Below are 20414 nucleotides of genomic sequence, written 5' to 3'. Positions count from 1 at the left end.
ACAGGCCTCTTCTGTGATTTTCGCATCCCAGACCTTGTCACCTTTGATACAGTGGTCTTGGGTTTTGTTGTTTTTAATTATTGTTGTTTTGTTTTTACTGTTGAAAGATATAACAAATTCAAATATTTTATGACTCACAGTTAAAGTGACACTGTTTATATGGACTAGCAGGGAAAGGTCTTCTAGATGTGTACCTAGGCAATCCGAAGGGGTGAGCCGTAATACCTGGAACATGTGTTGGTGCCATTTGCTGTATTGAAGTAGGCTGTGGAAGTAACCCAAAAGGATTCACTGGTAGAAGGAAGGTAATATTATCTGTAGGCACAATCTTCTCCGATGCATATGGTTAATTGTATTTTCTACTGTAAACTTGTTGGCTTTAAGGTCTTCCTTACTAATGCTGCAAATGTCTTCTTGCTGGAACCCTGTGCTGACATTCCCTTGCTCCTGAGAGAACAAGTCGATGCCTGTAAAGCTGTTCTCACTGTTTTTCGGCGAATGATCATGGAACTTACAATGAATCAGAAGACGTGGTGAGTTTGCGTCAGCTTGACATCCTACAACAGCTGCCCTTGCTTTTCAGCATAATTAAAGAGTTAAGGTTTCCAGTTAGTGAATGTCTTTTCAAAACTGACAATAAGATGAGCATCAGCCCCTTAGGGCAGCTTCCATGAAGTGTGGCAAAGGGAAGTACCCAGCACTGGGTAATTAGTTTATTTTCATTATTGTTTTTAAAAGCGCTCATGCACAGGAGTTAGTGTTACATCACTCAGTAGTGGGTTTTCCATTTCAAACTTTTATCAGGGAGTTTTATGATATGTGGTATGTGCTTTACAATATAATTCTTAGTAAGAGCAAGTTTGATAGTTGTCCTGAAGTGCTATAAACTTGAATTTTATCCTTTCAACTTGTTATTTTGAATCCACTTTGGAAAAACTATTTTTTTTTTAAATGATATATAGTCAAAGTGACAGAAAAGTATAGTCCAAAGTATGTCCTGAGTTTTCCTTCCCATTTTTTCTTTGCTTTTTTCTTATTAATTGTGTGTTCAGAGGTAAAATGTGTTAGATGTTTTCTATCCTGTCTCCTGTAGTGTCCACATTGCCCTCAGTGTTTTCAGTGACAGAGCAGAAGCCCTGAGCCATGCTTCCCTTATTCCTGATGTCTTCACCTGCAACCTCTCAGGTCTGCTCTGGGTATGCTCATGTCACTTAGCCACCTGTAATGTGCCACTGAGGTCCTGTGGTAGTGACATCCTTCTGTATTGGGAATTTTCCTCATACCAAACCTAGAGCCAACAATATTGGTGTTGTACAAGGTGTCCATCCACATTGGGTGAGAAGCCCTAAAAATAAGGCAAGAGTGAGCTGTCAGAGGCCACAGGCCACCAAGAGGAGAGAAGGGTGGGCCCAGAAGAATTGTGCCTTGCAGCAAATTCACAAATATTATACTACAAGCATCAAACGGGGATTAGAAAGGATAAATTACAAGGTTGCCTTTCCTGATCTTTTAAATTAATATTTCTACCAACTGCAGTAGCTGCTTAGTTTGGAACTATTACAGTGGTGCACAATGTGATGTAAATTGTGTGACAGGCCCCTATCACAGCAGTCAAAATGACCCCATGAGAAGTGCTTTCACAGCTGGATGATGCTCCTTGTACCACAGCTGTGTGAAGAGTATTTTCTGTTTCCTTAGAAAGCTATGATTTCTGTATACATTGCACAGTATTAGTTTTTATAATTCTAGGAAGTAAAATAAAGCAATTGGGTTTTTTTCTTTAGTAATTTAGAGATTTCCAGATAAAAGAATAAAAAGACAATTGTGGAAATAAATAATAACAGTAACTAAATAAACATGGTAGGTCATAGAAAGCGGGCACAGTTTGCTGCCTGGACTTTCTACATATTTAAATTCAAATGCCCCATGCTTCCCCTCCCCTTTGTCCTCCTCTCCTTTCTTCCTCTTTCCCTCCCTCCCTCTCTTTCTTTTCTTTCTATTTGGTAGTTAAGGCCGGAGCATCTACTGCGAGCACACTACAGTGCACTACTAAAAGGCCAAAGCCCCAGTGTGACGACAGGGGCCTGGATATGCTGCCTGTGAGTGGCAGGATGCTTCCAGCTCTGCCATTTCTTTTCCCACTTTTCCTCTTCAGGCTTTCTGTTCTACACTGTGCACACGTCTCTAGATCAAGTGGAACATTTGTCTTCCTCCTCCATATTTCAAATCTCTGATAGTGCAGAACAAGTAGCCAGATGGAAGAGAGTGCTGTGAGAATGGATGTTACGAAACAATTAAACCTGGGACTAAAGCCCAATGGAGCCAGATACCGAGAGAACCCAGAGCCAATCATCTGTCTACTATACAGAAACAGGAGAAAAGAAACCACCTCCTACAGACCTCTCTGTCTGATCTAGACCACATTGCTTTGTCGTATTCTTTGTTTGTTTGTTTTTCACTAGAGAATAGGAAGAGCAAGAAGAAAGTAGTGAAGGTAAACAAATGGTTAGTAAAAACCTTACAGGAGCCAGAGTGATTGCCTTAGAATGAGTGGACTTCCTCTCTCTACAGAAGATAATGTGTTCTCCATCCCCACAGAGTTCAAGGGTATGAGAAATGCAATTTAGCTATGTAAGAAAGAAAAAAAAAGATCCTCTGCTGTTTTAAACACTGACTGTCATAATTAGCAGTACTATGTTAATTCTTTAAGCCTATTATGTAAAGCCGTCTTCTGTAAGACTGCAGTAGCACATGGTGACTGAGCTATGGTGACTGCAGCCAGCCCAGGTGTGACTATTGGTATAAGCAGGATCTGCCAGGCACAAATGCTCTGCCCATCAACGTTCAGTCCTGACCTTTCCAAACCTTCGTCTTCTGCAGGGACCACTGTCAGGCAGTGGTATTGACTGCCTATGTCCTCATAGTAAAGCCCAGAGAGCCAGTTTTGTTTTCTATCACAAAGGCAGGTGGGAAGCTACCTAGGTTAAGTATCGTAGTGATGGAGAATACCAGGGTGCCATATAAGTTAAGACCGGCTTACCTAGTACCACAGTTGAGTGCCCTGATGTGCTGGTTCAGCTGGAGAAAACCATCTTGCCCTCCTTCCTGCAAAGAGAAAAGCCAGGCTAGGAAGATGTCCTGCCAGTTGGCAATGATATGGAAAGCATGTTGTAGAACTGTGGTAACACCAAGTAGTTTCTGTTGGTAAAATGCTTATTCTCTACCTGGAACCTAGACGTTTAATACTTCCAAAGAATATGGGTTGCTGATTGCAGAGTTCTCATACCTACAAAGTGCTTTGGAGATGTGATTATTAATATGAGCTTTTATTTTGGGTGGCCCAGGGAGCAGATGTTGCAAATCCTTCTCAGGATAACAGAAGCTGTCATGCAGAAGCCAAAGGATAAGCATGTAAAGGACTTGTTTGCCCAGAGCTTGGCAGGGTTGCTCTTCAGGGTAAGTCTTTTTTATTAAATGCAGCAAATGTAGAATTAAAGTAGACTTGGAAAATTAGTTTTAATTACTGAAAAATTTACATGTTATATCAAATTAACTTTACATTTTTAGAAAAATTTTTTCTTAGCTTTGTCCTAAAAGTTGTGATCTGTTTTCCAGTTTGAGTTGTGTTTTTTAAGCTTCCTTCTCTGCCACCTTCATCCTCTTGGTTTGCTTGAGAGTGGTAGGCATTACAAAAGTGACAGGAATAAGCTGGGTGGTGCTGACGCACACCTTCAGTCACAGAATCGGGAGGCAGCGGCAAGCAAATCTCTGAATTCAAGGGCCAGGCTGGTCTACAGATCTAGTTCCAGGACAGCCGGGATACAGAGAAACCCTGTCTCAACAAACAAATAAACAGACAGACAGGAGTTGAATGTCTTAGTGGAGAGAAAACCAGGTAGATCTGACAGTTATGGGATAAGTAGAAATGTTGACATGGGATAAAACTCTAGACTATCAGTGTGTTAAACAACTGTATGTAATGCCTCAGACTGAATGGAGTGGCTGTGAGGGAGAACTTATGCTTAGGGAGATGATGGTATCTCTATGGTTGGTAGAAGACAGAGCCAGTCAGATTTGCTGAGGAAGGAGGCCCAGTTTGCTGAGTGAGAAGCTAGAGTAAGTTGTTCTAGATGCCCAGCAAAGTGAGTGGGAGCAGCTAACCTTTGGTTTTGGTAAGATGTGGGTGGTTGAGAGTGGCCTAAAGAATTGAAATCTACTTGGAGTGAATGAATCAGGATATGGAAGTAGCAACTGTGGACAAGGCTTCTAAGAGCTCTTGACATGGAAGGGAGGAGGAGGAAGAGAGAACTATCTGGAAGGGGTACTGTGTATGGAGAGTGAGGTTTGGAGCAGGTGCTATTTAAATGTTGGCTTTCCAGTATGATATTCAAGTGAAAGAGGTCAGGATGGATTGGTGCAGAGGCAGGTGAAACTCAGGATCTGGCCAGGCTGAATGACTCCATTTGATCTGAGAGCCAAAGAGGTACCAGTACTTCCTGCCCCAGTGTGAGTAGGGTCAAGAGCATGGATCAGCTGACAGCTGATGGACTCCCAGGGAAGCTGAAATAACACAGAGCCCTGAGGGCAACTGCCTGGGCTACACTACTTTTTATAGTGTTTATAGAATTTAAGAACATTTCTGAAAGAGAACAGTGAAAAAACTGGAAATATATGACATCTGCATTAGGCCTGACTGAATAATTGATAGGCAGGAGCATAGTGAACTGAAGTGATGGCTGAGCAAGGAAACATCCTCTTCATCAGTTCCTAGTCTTGGCTGGTATAAAGTGTGTATGTGTAGTTCAGATAGCGTTTGCAGAGATGACAGAAGGAATTGGCACATACTCCCTAGCCTCATCGATTCTCTCTCCATTTGACTACTTGCCTACCTAGCTCATGGCTAGATGGGATAGGCCTACACATTAATTTTTATTTGATTTTTTTTTCTAAGTCCAGGCCGTACAATGAACCTAGGTTGGTCCAAACTCTCAATTCTATTGCATCAGCCTTTTGAGTGCTATGATTATAGCCTGTGTCATTCTACTATGAATATGTGGGGTTTGTTTTCGTTTGCAATAGTCCAACCTGTTTTGTTGATGCTCCTGTACTGTTGTGTGTCATTTGTCATACAGACAGAAACGTTCAGATATGTGTGTGTGTGTGTGTGTGTGTGTGTGTGTGTGTATATAAGTGTGTGCTTTATATTTGTAAAGAACTAGTAGAAGGTAAGGAAATTTTAAGTTGCCATTATCTTTTTTCTTTTTCTAACTCTTCCTGTAGTGTTTATTTTCCCTCTGTTCTATTGATAATCTAGGTTAACAAAGTTTCCTCTATGAATGGTAGTATTTATCTCATTTAAAAATATTTGCCAAATAAAGGGCAGGTGCCTCAGATAGCGCTTGTTGTCATATTCTGAAGGTGATCAGAAAGCCTCACCTCTGCTGTCTGCACTAGGATCCAGTCAGTACTCAGCAGTGTTTAGTGTCCTGAGAGTTGGGGTAGAAGAGCACATGGTTGGTTATCAGTTGACTGTATGAGAAGGAGTCACTTAAGTAAGGTATGTTTCTATGATTTGTATGCTGAGCTGTACCTGATTAAAGATTGAACATCAGTACGCTGACCCCACTGGTTTGTGTTTATGAGAAGTGTAACTACAGAAAGGCCTGCACACTTTCTCCAGGACTCAGCCCAAGTTAGTGACACAACCTAGTGCTGGGACTATCACTTAATCAGTTAAAAGGTCCTGCTTTTATGTCCAGTGCTTCCCTATCCCATCCCTCTCAAGTATCTTTGAGGATGTTCCACCATGTCTAAGTACTACTGTGAATTTTGTTGGTGATTCATAGATCTGTATATGTTTGTGACATTGTCCATGACAAATTCTCTAAAGTGAAAGAAGTCAGCTTCTTTTTTTCTGCTTATTTGAGAGAAGGTCTCACCTGGCCTAGGACTCACTATGTAGAGCAAGCTGACCTTGAACTTATAAACATTTGCTTGTTTTTGCCTCCCAAGAACTGGGATTAAAGATATGTGTCATCACATCATCTGTTTATTTCTTAACTTACACTTAGTAAAATGGTTTCCAGTCTTGGTATCTTACTACACCAAGACATTCATCTGGTTTTGTTCCTGCTACCAGTACTGTGGCAGAATGAGGGGTGATTGCAAGTAACTTAAGTAGTCTCTGCCCTCTCCCCTAAGATTATGTCTGTTGATCTAGTATTGGGTCAATTTTATTACCATTAGTATTTTGTTGAGTCTTTATTAAAACTAAAATGCCAGTTTCTGTCTATACGTTTTTAACTCCTGTCTTCAAAAGTTCAAGGCCATTACCAAAAAGCATATATTAAAATAAAATTAATAATCTCCATCAGAAAATATTGACTTAATAATAAAATGGACCTACTATTAGATTAAAAAAAATTAGCAATTGGTAATTGGTTTCTTTGCATGATGATGGGCTCTCTGTAACGCAGGTGGATAGCCAGGAAAGGATAAACTGGCAAAGGAGTCTGCTCTGGCCATGTAGACAGACGCATACACAGCATTAAGAGGGTAGCGGGGCTATAGAAATGGATAAACAAAACCCAGGCAAGTGGTGGAGAGCTGTCAGAAGGAACAGTCCAGAGTCAGACGTTTGGGAGATGATGAGTGGGAAAGTTTGACTGCGGCAGAGGAGGGACAGGGATGTAAGTAGAAGGGAAACTACTTCCTGAGAGCGTGGGTTTTTAAGATGAGGACGAATTGGAGTATATAGGTCTGAAGCAGACGGTTCAGGGAAGAAACCTCAAGCGGGAGGTTTCTCAGAATGTAGATGGAGGTGAATCTGGGTAAGTGCTGCTAGATGGAAGATCCTGTGGGCTGAGGTTGAAGGCAGTCTCCTCCAGTGAGATGTCTTTGAATTCTGCAGCAGTCTCAGCTGCTCAAAGTCATCTGCACATGAGGACTTAGACCACACATACAGGAAGGTGTTTGAGATGGCCTCTGTGTTGATAGGCAAAGAACTGCCTTTAGAAGCTGAGTAGTTGCTGGACAGAGGTGTTTTGTCTTATTGATAGCAGCAGTGTTAGCCATGGGTTTTAGAATAACATTTCCTCAAATAACTCACATTACCATAATTCAAATCCTGGATACAATTGGTCAAAAGTAATGAAAAGGGTGTTACTTTAATTTTCTGTTTGTTAAAAATCATAAATTTGGTTGATTTCAGACACTTATTGTGGCTTGGATCCGAGCAAACCTCTGTGTGTACATCTCTCGGGAGCTCTGGGACGACTTTCTCAGGGTGCTGTCATCCCTTACGGAATGGGAGGAGCTCATCACTGAGTGGTCCAACATCATGGACTCCTTGACAGCTGTGCTTGCGAGAACTGTGTATGGAGTTGAAATGACAAACCTACCTCTAGATAAGTTAAGTGAACAAAAGGAGAAGAAGCAGCGTGGCAAAGGTAAGAGCAGAGATACGGGGTGAGAGTGCTCCTGTGTGCACGTAAGCTGTTAGTGTGTAGTAGTTCATAATGAGTTGAATCAGCTGCATAGTGTCTTTTTCAATGCTGGTCATTAGATTGTGTCTTCTATTACTTTGTTAACTAATGACTTTGTTAACTATTACATTCTTAACTGATGACTAAAGAGACTGAGAAGAAAACTGAGAGAGAAGTATTGATGCCAGGAGTAACAGCGACCAGTGCTTTTTACATGGTCTTCACCCTTATGATGGCTTTTTTAGTTACAACTATGTCATAGACAGAAAAGGACAAATATAAAGACCTTATAGTGATTTACTCAGTCAGGGTCCCTAGGTAAGAAGTGGTAAAGACAGACATCAAGGCCAGACAAGTCCAGCTTGAATGCTACACTGCCAAGATGCATGCTGCTGCCTAGGAGAAATTTCAAGTGCTTGAGATGGGAGCTGTTTCAGCTTTTTTGTGTTTCTAGGTCAAACTGTTTTAAGACTTGAGGAAGTAAAAGTAATAGTTTTGAGTTGTGAATCAATGGGAGTCTCTGCCGGAGATGACAGTGTCATTCTCTTGTGTCTATGACAGTTCCTAAGGGCTGTGGCATTTGAGTTAACTTGTCTATTCACTTGTACTGTAAAGACTTAGCTTGTTTATTCAAATGCATATGATACGTAGCAAATATAAAAAGAGATTGGACAGAGTGGAAAGTGGCTATAGGTATGGTTAAATGCCAAATGCCATCTATGGAGGCTCATGGGCTTCCTGGGGAAATGGAGAAGGGTAACCTTGGATTTGGCATAACTTCTCAGGGCTATGTCAAACAGAATCACAGAATACAGACATTTCCTTGGGTGATAAGTAAATTTCACTTGATTCTGAGACCTTGAAGGCCTCTTTCCTTCAAAGCTTTGCCAAGTTATATATGTTGATAGTAGATTATGTTTTAGTACTAGTAACCTTTTGTAGACTGTATCAATTGGCTTTTGCTATGTGACAAACCACCCTAAAACCTAGTGGCTTAACCATTTATTTAGACCATGATTTTATGTGTTGATAATGTGGGTCGCACACTCTGCCACTGCTAATTCTCATATTCATTTGATTCTGTCTGTGCTGTGTGGCCACTTAGAGTGCTCTGATTCTAGGAACTGACTGGCTGTCAGCCAGGCAGTGAGTATGACTGGGCTATACGCACGTTTCACAATCCAGCAGGTTGGCACATGGTTGTTAATATAACGCTATAGAAGTAAAATTTTAAGGTCTCTCGTCTTCAGTTTTACTACCAAAGTCACATAATGAATTCCAGAGTCACTATGAGAACGAAGGATGTGGGTACAGAGAGATGTGAACTAGTTCTAGTGATGAGCTAACTGTATAAATGTTCTAGGGACTGGCTTATCATGTATTCATTGTAGTCTGAGAATGGCTTGCCAAAGCCCCAGTTAGTAAAAGCAAGCAGCAAGCCAAAGCAAAGTAGCTTATGTTCATAGCTTTCCAGTAGAATGGCTTAATTCCAGTTTAGAGTTTACTGCACAGTGCAGTAATGTTTTAACATAGCTTTTAGCAACAGGTCACGTTTTCTCCACAGTTGAAGCTAAACAAGAGTCTTTTTAGAAATACATACTAGACTAGAGTTCCTTATTCTCTTCAGGTTCTCCTTTGCATGTCTGAGGTTTCTGTGTGAACCAGGCTCTGGAAGTATCAAGATACTTTCTACAGGAGACTGGCTACCTAAGACAGTGTTTCTCAGTCTAGAGGCGAGTTTTCTCTGCTGAAGAGGAAAGAGCTGAGATACAAAATACAACTTACTTTCTCAAAATGTGTGTTTCCTATATCTTGTATGTTTAAATACACATACACACACACTCACTCGCATGAACATCTCTACATGTGTGGGATACACTGTATTTCAAAGTGCTTTTTTTCCTATCTAGTGTATAAACATAGTCCTATGAAGAGATAAGTTAGCATTGGAAGTAAACAACTTCAAAGGTACTGTTTTCCAGAGGGATACGAACAAATTATTTAAATAATGACCATGATAAACATCTTATTTTATATTGCCTTATTCAAAAAAGTAATTTAAATATTCATTACGGAAATATGGGCCTAAGCACTAAACTAGTGAAAACAGAAATTATTCACCAAGGAAACTTAATGTAAAAACAAGCCACAAGTTGTATCTATTGTTTATATTATTTCTGAGCAAAAAAAAAAAAAAAAAAAAAAATATCCTAAATGTCTTATTCTTTTTCCCTCTGTATTTCTTTTGGGGCTTTGACCTTTCTTTAAAATATTTGACCAGAACATCATAAGGAAAGGGAAATCAAATTGAAGACCACATTGTCTTGAAACCTTTCAAAAATAAGATTTTAAATTATTTGTAGATTTTCATTAACTTGCCCCTTTGACTGAGTATACACGGGTCTCCATGGGGTTTGTAGCTGGGTTGGAGTCTTCAGAAGCCAGTATACCATTTTAATATCAGGACTTCAAAGGTTTTGGCCTATAAGTAATGACTTTTAAAGTACCGTGGGTACTGGCATAAGTTCAGATGACTTTGTTCTTACATTGAGAAGATTGATTAATATCCACTTTTGCATTTGAAGTAAATACTGTGCAGACACAATTTTTATGAAACTGTTGGAGAGTAAAAATACTTTGGCAAGTATTTTTAGGGTACTGACATAGTTTCCTAAATTGTAGCACAAGGAAGCGGTTCTTAATTTGTGGCAGAGATTCTGCTAGTTGTGAATTACTGTATGTAGGGTAGTTTTTGACTCTTGGTAACATGCTATTTTATATATATTTGCCATTTGCGGAACAGCCTAGGCAATAAAATGAGTAGCAACAATCTTACCCTTTTTCAGGTTGTATCCTAGAACCCCCAAAAGGGACCGCTGTTGGGAGGTCCTTTTCTCTCAGCTGGCGTAGCCATCCAGATGTGACTGAACCAATGAGATTCAGAAGTGCCACCACATCTGGAGCACCAGGAGTAGAGAAGGCAAGAAATACTGTCCGTCAAAAAGCAACTGGTAAGTATTTGTTTAATTATCACTAAACAAATTAGTTATTTTTTAAATGAATTTATAGATGTGTTTTAAATTTTTATTCAGAATTTAAACAGTAAACCTTTTATTAGATAAACTGTGTCAATATTTTATAAACTTTTTGTTCTGCTTATTTATTTCTCAAGTCACAGGTTTTATTTTTTATTTCTAAAATCTGCACTGTGAAAGGGAACATGATAAATATTTTTGGTCTTGGTGATATTCTTTTGAGGCAATATTCCTTTTAGAGTTCCAGCAACGAAAATGAGGAGACACACTTGGCTTTAGGAATGAATGGACACACTCTCATCTTTGGTTTCTTTGAAAGCAGAAACTTTTTTATGCCATAGATGCTGCTTTTACAACCCATTTGGGCTAGCACTGGTACTTGATGGCGAACCTGCTGACTAGCAGACTGCCTCCTTATAGTTTACTAAGGCCAGAGACAAATCTTTACAAAGGAAGCTGGTGTTCACTGTTTGAGGACAGTAAGGTTCTTTTCTTCATTTGTGCTCTGATTTATGATTGAAACAACAGTACCTCAGTTTTTGATAGTTTCTCTCATCAGCAGTACCATGCAATTAGAGTTGATAGTCAACAACTTGAGAAAAGCATAAACAAGATCCCCAGACCATAAAATAAATGTTTGCTAAGTAACATATATTTTCATTGCTCATTGAAAGCCTAATATAATATAGATAGTTTAGCATCCTGCTGGCATTTTTTTTTTTTTTTTTTTTTTTGGTCACAGTATATTGTTCTCTAACTGTAACTTCCTCATTTCTTATTATGCCTTAGCATTTGCTGGTAGTTATCTTTTTAGTTATTTGCACCACCTATTCTGGTTGTTTTCCCTCATTCTGTTTCTGAGAAACTTAATTCCTAAAACCATGCAGTACTGAGGAGGCCCACTGATTTTTTGTCTCAGTTCAGTCCTGAGTATTCCTGCTGTCACTGGTTCCTTCAGGGAAAGTGCTCAGAAGCGTGTGGCAAATGCAGTGTCCTTCCCAGGCTGTGCAGACTTATGCTGCCTCCACCACCCCTGAATTCCAAATATAAGCACTAGTTCAAACCCAGTGCATTTTATTTGTACATGTTAATCAGCAGCAAATACGTTCATGTTCCATATGACACAGCAAATCTTCATTTTCACCAGACAGTTTCAGCCAGCAGTGTGGTAGAAGCACCAGCATGCTTTAGAAAGCATTCAAAAAAGGCAGGTTCTGTTTAACGATCTTCTAGGCATTTGAGGGGCCACATGACACTGCACACACTATTTACAAAGGGTTCGTAAAGATATTTGTAGAATATGTAATTTAAAACTGTAAAGTTGGCTTCTGTAGAATTAGTCTGGAACCATTTTATGTTTGAAAGACAGTAAGGACCATCAGTTATACAAGTCTATATGTTTGAGTTTTATATATACACATGTATGCATGCATATATATGTGTGTATATATTTATGTGTATGTATGTATATATATATATATCCTATTGTATTTTATGTCTTTAAAAATGATAAATGTTATGAATTCATTGTTGTTTATTAATGGTCTTTGAAGATTTTTGTATACTTTGCTGTTTAATAAGACTAATACACATGGGTGATCTTACTCAGTTTTATTTTCTTACTTTAAACAATGCCCAGAATATTTTCCATGTAGTGTCAGTGTATAGAAGGCATTTCTGTGAGCATAGAAGCTGACTGAGACCATTCTCCATGTTCTCAGGAGGAATTAGTAGCAGCTAGCAGTAATTATTATGGGATAGCCACCCAAAAGTAACTTTGTTTCTCTAATGTCATTAAGAGAACATTTAAGATCTTCACACAATGATTCACCTCACAGATTTCAATTAGGTAAGGAAGCTATCATTGATGCTGACACCAGGGAAATAGATTTTATAGAGAGGACATCAGAGTGTAACTGAAGAGGCCTGTCATGGAAAGACAACTCTGGCCCTGAGTGTCAATGATGGTGAAAATTCAGATGTTCAAGCTCAGAGCGATCAAAGCGAGTCTTAATTGCCACATAAAACAGCCAGTATTTTACTATTTATAAAATGTATGGTGGTCTATTTTGGAAAAATGCCCAACCATTTGGTTACTAAAAGAAAAGGATTCAAACAGTGCTCAAATAAAATGTCAGCTGCGTGCAGAGATGAGCCAGTTTTTTATACGTTGACATTTACATGGTTATACCCTTTACATATTATCTTACACATTCATGATCTATATAAGTAATCTCATTGCTGGAAATGCTGATAGCAAGGGACAGAGGAAGGGGCAGTAGAGTAAAAAGCTTGTTCAGTGTTTTCAAATGTGCCACTCATGTCTGTGGTTTTGTTTTACTTATGCTTAGCAGAAGTACATAAAATAATAACATAGCAAAAAATCACTTGTATTTTGATTTTAAGGATAGCATTGATGGTTTTATGGCTTTTAAGGATAGTTTTATGTATCTAAAGCATGTTCTGTGCTTGTTTTATTGAATGTTTATTTAAACCAACAATGTGTGAGAAAATCAAAAGTTCATACTGAGAAACTTTTGCCCAACTAAATGTGAAATACAATATAAAAAGATAGGTTTTATGGATATCAAATAAAAATATCTGAGTCATATATTTATGAACTTTGGGGATATCTAGTTCACTAAATGTTAAATGATTAGCTTTTAGATACAGTCAGCTCTCAGTAAATCAATTTCTGAATTATTTATGACTTATTAGAAAGATTTTTGTTTTGGGCCAGATTTTCCTTTTCTTACTGTGGTCGTTGTATGTGTATCTTTTAGGAGGAGATAGCAAATGTTTTGATAATGTAATAATGATATGATTAAACAAGCAACCCAGACATCATTCTGATACACAGCAGCAAAAAAAGCATTCTTAGACGAAACTAGTTCTTTGTATGGAATAACCATTCTAAGTCATCAGTGATTGGCCAAAAGGTTGGCTGTGTTTAAAGACTGTGATTTAAATACTCTCATTTTATTGATTTCTTTAAAGCTTAAAATGGCTTCCTTTAAATGTTTAAAGGAAATGTAGCACCTTAAGAACTTAGAAGTGGTAAAAGATCTTGATGTGCTCTGATACAATGTTACTTTATCTCTCCTGGAAGCTAAGCGAAGCCAGTCTATCAGCAACTGTGTCCACCTCTCTGAGGCTTTGCCTGCTACTAAAAGCGTCCCGCTCCTCCTCCATACCGTGAGCGCTCTCTTCCCTGGTTTCTCTTACTCCTCTTGCTCTCACAGGCTGTCAGGTACTGTACTCTTGTCTCATGTGTCCATCTGTATCCCCTGGCTTCTCCCTCCTGCCCCAGGCTGTTTCCTTCAGCCACCCCCAGTCACACTCAGAAGGCTGGCTGTTGCACTTGTGCTAAGTTTCAAAAAACATTGATGGTTGTTTTTGTGTAGTTTATGTTTAGTAGCTATGAAGTAGTCAAAAATTCTATAATCTTGCTAGTTATCAGATTCATGGTGATATTTGAGGTTTTAATTTTTAAAAAAGCTAAACAATGCTAATTTTCAAAACATTTGTTCTTAGACTTCACCCAGTTAATTCAACTGAATTAAGTTTATGTGTTTTTTTCCTCTCTAGCACAGCAAGGTGAAAATAGTTAATAATAATCTATTGTATATCTTGAAATCACCCGAGTAGGGTGTTTTGAGTGAACTTGTCAAATAAATGATGAGAGTGATAGATACATGAGTTATCCTGGTCCAATGTCACTTCGCCACAGTGTCCACACATCAGTGCCACACTGTGTGTCCTACCACTATGTGTAATCACCCTGTGCCAGTTACAAAGGAGGATATCGTAGTACCAAAACCAAGTTTTCTCATGTTTTGCTTAGTCACTTTTTAAAGGGAATTTACTTTCTGTGTTGAGTAATTAAATCTACAAAGAGACATTTTTCAGTGATTTTAAGATGAACTAGATCTTAATTAAGAGAGAAATGTTTTTATGTTCCTTTTATGTTCTGAATTCTGATATAGATTAAGACGTTTTCAATACTGGAGATAGTGGACTTCTGGTTTCTATAGTGCAAACACTGTAGCACCATAGTAGTTTGGCAAAACAAATTAAAGCTTAAGTAAAATACCACAAGGGAAGGAGTTAGTTTTAACTGAGAGTGGGGACTATGATATTGCTTAGAAGCTCTCTTTAGTAAACACTAAATATCAAAACAGGCCGGCTGGCACTGGAAGGGGGTGATCGTCAGGTAAGCTGCTGCTGACTAGTAAATGCTTGAGGTTGAGATTGCCCAGAAAATGATGCCTCTTAGAGGCGGTGATTCATGACGCATTAAAAAGACTTTGCTATGTATTTGGCTAATTGACACCAAGTAGAAATCTTTAATGTGAAAAGTTTTATTTCTTTCTCTATTTTATTTCCATACTGTTACATTTAAGTTTTTTTCACAAGTTTTTCTGGAATATAGTATCAGAAAAAAAAAAAAAAATCCTTCCTATTAATATCTTCATTTGTAAAAGTTTTGTTCTTATTCAGAGTTATATTTTCATTTACTCAGATTCTCGGTTCTTATGTGTGTGTGCATGGCACTAGCAGTACATGTGTGTGCATGGCACTAGCAGAAGTTGAGTAACTTTCTGCAATGACTCTCAACTAAAAATGATTTGGCAACATCTGGAGACATTTTTGGTTGTCATGGTAAGATGTTGCTATTGCCGTCTAGTAGGTAGAAGCCAGAGATCGTACTCAATACCTACCCTCACTGAAACCAGTCTACACGGGAAGTTGGTCAAACCTCAGAGATCTATCGTGCAAATGGGCAAATGGGGCCAATATCCCTGTAAAGTGGAGCAGGCTGGAGCAGGTCTGTGTCCGCCTTTGCCATCTGTCTTCACTGCTTTTATAGCAGGGTGACTTTAGGGAGAAACTGCTGCTGCCATTTGATGTGACAGCTACCGTAATGAGTGCGTTCTCATCTGACTCCGGGTGTCCTTTATTAGTATGATGCCATTGTCTTTTGTGACTGCCCAGTCAGTAGACTAGGCTGAGAGAAGTGTTTACCAGTTCTAGAATATCCTTTCTTCCTAGCTGGTAATTTGCAGCGGAGTTTGTGTTCTGATGTACTTCTGAGTGGATTGGTATCTCCTGCTTCTCCTGCTAAGCTGAACTACATAAATAAGAAATCATAAACAGGTTCTTTAAATTCCCCTTTCTGCCTCCAAGCTGAGTATTTTTTGCTTTTCTTTTAGTTTTACTATGTCAGTGGCTGCTAGTTTTGTTTTTATTATGGCAGCAGCAGTCCTTGTTTTGGTCTCTAATCTGTATGAGTCAGCCCACCAAAACTGTAATAATAGAAGCAATGGTAGTAGATCTGGAGGTGTGTGAAGCCAGTGCCGTTTGAATTTGGGGAGAGTCAGAACCACCTGTTTCCATTAATATGAGTATTGAGAAATCTGTGCACCTGGGAAGTAGGTGTGACAGCTGGGGAGGCCCCTCACTCGTTCATGAAAACTGTCCCTCCCAGTTGTCTTGCAGTGTTATTGTTTTCTCTGTTGGGACATTTATCAGTCTGTAGCACTTTTATGCTCTGCAGGGGTAGACTTTTCTTTTTATCTTTTGGGAATATTGTAATGATTATAACTAGCAGATTGACTGTCTTCCTTTATCCCAATTTATGGGACCTAAGGGGAAGCCTTGCTTAGCTGCTTCTCTGTCTTTTTATAAGCTCCATGGAAGTGCTTCTTGTTAGGACCTAGACTAACTTATTCTCAGTAAGCATGACCTTGTGGACATCAAGGGTGTTAAGTGGAAAGCATCTCCTGAGCTTTTAGAAGGCTAAGTTGGCATCATGAACAGTATTTTTAAAACTAGGACCTTACATTCTAATTGTGCTTGTGCAGCCTTAATGGAACATAGAAATTTTGCTTATTTAATAAGATGAAATAAGGAAGTCTGTAATTAAAGAGTGAATGAAAAGTAGACAGACATCTGGAGAAAATAGAAGTTAGCTGAAGAACATACACATTTACTTGAGTCACCCTGACTCTTCTCAGTGGGGGTAAAAGAAATGAATCCTTATGATCATTTTGCTGATGGTTTCAGTGGAGCTTTAGAAAGCAGTGGGTTAGGAATGGTGTTGAGTAACTACATCCTCAAGAGACAAGAAAGTTAGTGCTTTTGATCGGGTGTTATTAGACTTCACAGAGGATAAATGAACTTAGAATCTGAGGCAGAATTCAGCTCTTCAAAGTGATTTAAACAGAAATTGTGTGACATTCAAAACAGAATGCACAATTGTTTTGTAACTCAGATGTCTTTTTTTTGATAGGCAATCCTGTGTCTTTATATTTTACATCAGTAGTGAAATCATTTTCATTAGTTACAAAAAGGCAACGCAACAGGGCACAGTAGAGTTCGAGCAGTCTTAGCCCAACATGGTCGTTTTTCAACAGCAAAAAGCCAGCAGAGGGAGCCCGAGAACCATTAGGAAGGGAAAGGTGTTAAAGCTTCATTCTCTTTTCCATTGTGTGGAGCTCTTACTGAGTACAGTGTAGCACATACAGCAAGGAACATGGCTCTTCCTTTCCTTCCACTTCTCTCGCCATTCTTCCATTCCTGCCATTTCCAGTTCTTTCTACAGGCTTGGATTTTCTCCATCTGAGAAGTCCCTCTTAACAGTTTTGCAAAAACAAAGCCTTAAAAGATGTATTAGGCCTGCCTGTTGGGAAGGCAGACAGCTGGTGGTAGCAGGCTCTGTGTCCTCCGTCTGCTGTGCTGAGGACCAGTGGGGACACTCTAATTTGGAAGCCACTGTGCTGTGGCTGTGTTGCATCCCACCAGATGGCGATGTTCTTTATCTTTACAAAGATGCTGCCAGAGTTGGCTCAGTTCTTATTTACTTGTGCTCAGAACTCAGAAACTGGCATCCACCAGTGTTTGGCAGCAGGCTTCAGAGGAGGAAAAGAAAAAAAAGAAAAAAAAAAAAAAAAACACTCTTCCCTCTGTCCACAATTATTTTTGGCCGATTATTTTTTCAGGACGTTTGGAAGCTCTTGGGCTCCCTCTGCTGATACAGGAGTGACAAATAGAGTATTGTCATTTCACCATTTTGTGGAGTAAAAGGATAAAGGGAAGGCCTGGTCCCATAGTGTTTAGGGACCTGATCCTATCCTAGTAGGACCTATGAAAAGAGCCTAGTCTTTGCTCTGGAGTGTGTAGGTAGATTAAAACATGTGCATATGCCTTGTGTGACTGCTATGGAAAAATGTCCAAGTGACGGCAAAGATGACTTGGGAAAGATGAGACTGTCCCTTCATGCTGTCTTAGCCTGTCTTTTTTCCGTGCTTAGGTTCCCATCACCATCCACCTTTAAACTCTGGTCTAGTTGGAACTTTGATTCATAATGAAGACTCACACAAAGCTCATAGTTTTGAAGCCTTGTAATGTACTAGTGTAGTAGAAAATAGAATTTTCATTTCAGTAGAAAAAAGCAGAGCAGCAATCATTATGGAAATCCCATGTATTAAACCCACACATCTCCTCAGCTGGAGTGAGCCTTTACTGTGGCTTATATCCAGGTGGGAGGACTTCACATGGGGTGAGCATCACCCGTTGGCAGTGAATCTTCATTTCAGTGGAGCAACCGGGAGACATAGTCAGTTTAGATGATACAGGCAGAGTTGGAGAACTCCACTTTTAAAAAGTAGTAAAGCTTTAACTGATTTTTTTTTTTCATTTTTGGAAAACATGGTGACTTGGGTATGGGGATATGAAGTTTTATGACCTCATCAGTTAGTTTGGGGTGTAGTGAGGAGCTGAACAGAGGCTCAGGATGCAGGGCAAGATGTATACATGCTTGGTTCAGCATGGGGATGATGGGCAGGGGACAGGGCTGAGATTAGCAGAGGGGAGTGAAGAGCAGGAGGAAGAGAGCAGCAGGTAATCAATCGGATCAGTGTTGCTGAGACTGTGGTGAGTGGAACTCCTGCGTTATGAGTAGGGATCAGTTTGTGAGTAGGGGTGAGGCAGTGCAGGTGAACAGAGAGTTGATTGATGGCAGGCGGTCATGCCTTCATTTTAGAGGGGCCTCTCTGGCAGCCATGTAGAGAAAAGCAAACAGAAGGAGCCAGTGACTAGTTAGCAGACTACTCAGGTGACCTAGGCAGAAGATGATACAGTCCTGGGGCTGTGAGTCTAGAGGGAAGGGGTAGGGTGCCATGACTGGTCTTAAAAGATTCAAATGAATTGTGCACATTAGAAATGGCTAGAAGGGGACCTATTCTCCAAGGGAATAGAGGATGTAAACAGTATTAGCAAGATTATCTAATATTAAGTGCTCATCTTTGGTTTTCCAGTTTATACCATGTAGATCATTTTTGTGCTAAGTGACTAGTTCAGCTTTGTACATTGTAATAAGAGTGTTAAATAGCGTTTTATTTTGCACAGTTGTGCATTATCTATTAGGACTAGTACAGTTGGAATTTCTGTTTCCTTTCATCTGAGTTTAGTGTTTTTTTGGGGGGGGTACCACCTGTGCTCTCCTCAAGTATCATTTATCATTGCATTTCCTACATGGCTAAGTCTTTTCTTTCCTGCTAGGAAATTTCAAATGACTTAGCATTATCAACCATCTTTACATTTTTCCTCTTGCTCCCTTCTTTCACCTGGAAAACAAAAGGTTAACTAGAATTAAGAAAAAACGTATTCATGGAGTGGATTGATACTGATAATAAGTACAGGAAGTTTGATGATGTTCATGCAAATTATCTTACAGTCTGGTTTCTAAAAAAAAAAAACAAAAAACAAAAAACTAAAACTTGGTGTTTTAAATGAGTTAAGTGTGAAATGTTTTGTATCCCGCCACCCTCAGTCCAGTGTGTTTGTGTTACTGCTTTCAGAAGTGGAGGAGTTCCAACAGGCAGAGAGCACAGCTGCAGCCGACTGTGACTATCTTGTGGTAGGACAGCAGCAGGTACCCCGGAGCAGCAGCACCTCTGACATCACTGAGCGCTTGTACTCAGATTCTTCTCAAGGTATGTGGAAGCTTCAGTTGTTTGTTTAACTGGTTGCTTAATTTTGAGGACAGGGTCTCCCTCTTTTTCTGTCACAGGTCAGGGACTCATCTGTTGAATAGGCTGGCCTCGAACTTGCAGGTACCTCCTGCTTCTGCCTCCCAGCTACAGGGATTAATTGCCGTATGACTGGCTGAGTCCTCAGTTATTAGTACAAAGCCATAGGTTTGGTTTTGGGATGGGAGTAAGCTGCAGGTAGTATTGCTTATTACATTTATTCTAAGTGGAGAGAGAGAGAGAGAGAGAGAGAGAGAGAGAGAGAGAGAGAGAGAGAGAGAGAAGTTGTATGTTGTGTATGTGTTGCTAGTTTGTATATGCGCATGTCTGGAGACCTAAGGTTGACTCAAGCTGTATCTTTTCTTGATGACTTCCAACCTATTTATTTATTTATTTATTTATTTATTTATTTAGAGGCAAAATGTTTTGCTGATGTTTGAAAGCTTCCCAGTGAGCTCTAAAAAGGCTCTTGTCTCTGCCCTGCCCCAGGTTACAGCCCTGTGCTGCCTCATCCAGCCTTTTACATGACTTTTGGGGACCAGAGCTCAGTTCCTCATGCTTGCACAGCAGGCCCTTTACCATTGAGCCAGCTCCCCAGCTCAGGTATTTATTTACTTTTTGATTTGACCATTAAGAGTGTGACTTCTGGAAGTGAAAGTGCCTTGCTATTTACTATATTTATCTAATATACTCTGCAAGTTTGGGGTGACTGGGAAGTAGAGAGGAGTCTGAAGTGACTGGCATAGGAGGGACAGTGTTCCCAGAGTAAAGACACTTAGTAAGGCACAAGGCAGAAAGAAAGCATGAGAAGCAGGAGGGCGAGGCTGTGGGGCAAGCCAGAGGGGGAGGAATGGGAATGAAAG

The 20414-nt window shown here is 39.7% G+C and overlaps 1 protein-coding gene across 8 annotated transcripts in view; it reads left to right on the top strand.

Moving 5' to 3' along the window:
- The window catches only part of Ralgapa2 (Ral GTPase activating protein catalytic subunit alpha 2), a 271068-nt gene that overhangs the window by 86152 nt on the left and 164502 nt on the right, over positions 1-20414 (top strand). For 7 of the 8 annotated variants that reach the window (XR_013108860.1, XR_013108861.1, XR_013108862.1 and 4 more), the window contains exons 13-19: positions 385-533; positions 3345-3456; positions 7211-7448; positions 10331-10495; positions 13629-13769; positions 19381-19515; positions 20041-20154. Coding sequence is in view for 3 of the 8 variants with exons in the window: in XM_076929914.1 (XP_076786029.1) it covers positions 385-533; positions 3345-3456; positions 7211-7448; positions 10331-10495; positions 13629-13769; positions 19381-19515; positions 20041-20154 (1054 nt within the window). In the remaining 5 variants the exon portion in view is untranslated. The remainder of the gene's footprint in view (positions 1-384; positions 534-3344; positions 3457-7210; positions 7449-10330; positions 10496-13628; positions 13770-19380; positions 19516-20040; positions 20155-20414) is intronic. The other variant, XM_034495631.2, reaches the window with a different exon arrangement.

Source organism: Arvicanthis niloticus, chromosome 2, assembly GCF_011762505.2.
Source record: "Arvicanthis niloticus isolate mArvNil1 chromosome 2, mArvNil1.pat.X, whole genome shotgun sequence".
In the NCBI taxonomy this organism is placed as follows: Eukaryota; Metazoa; Chordata; class Mammalia; order Rodentia; family Muridae; genus Arvicanthis; species Arvicanthis niloticus.
Note: the sequence above shows the minus strand (reverse complement) of the source record. Positions and strands in the feature narration are given on the sequence as shown.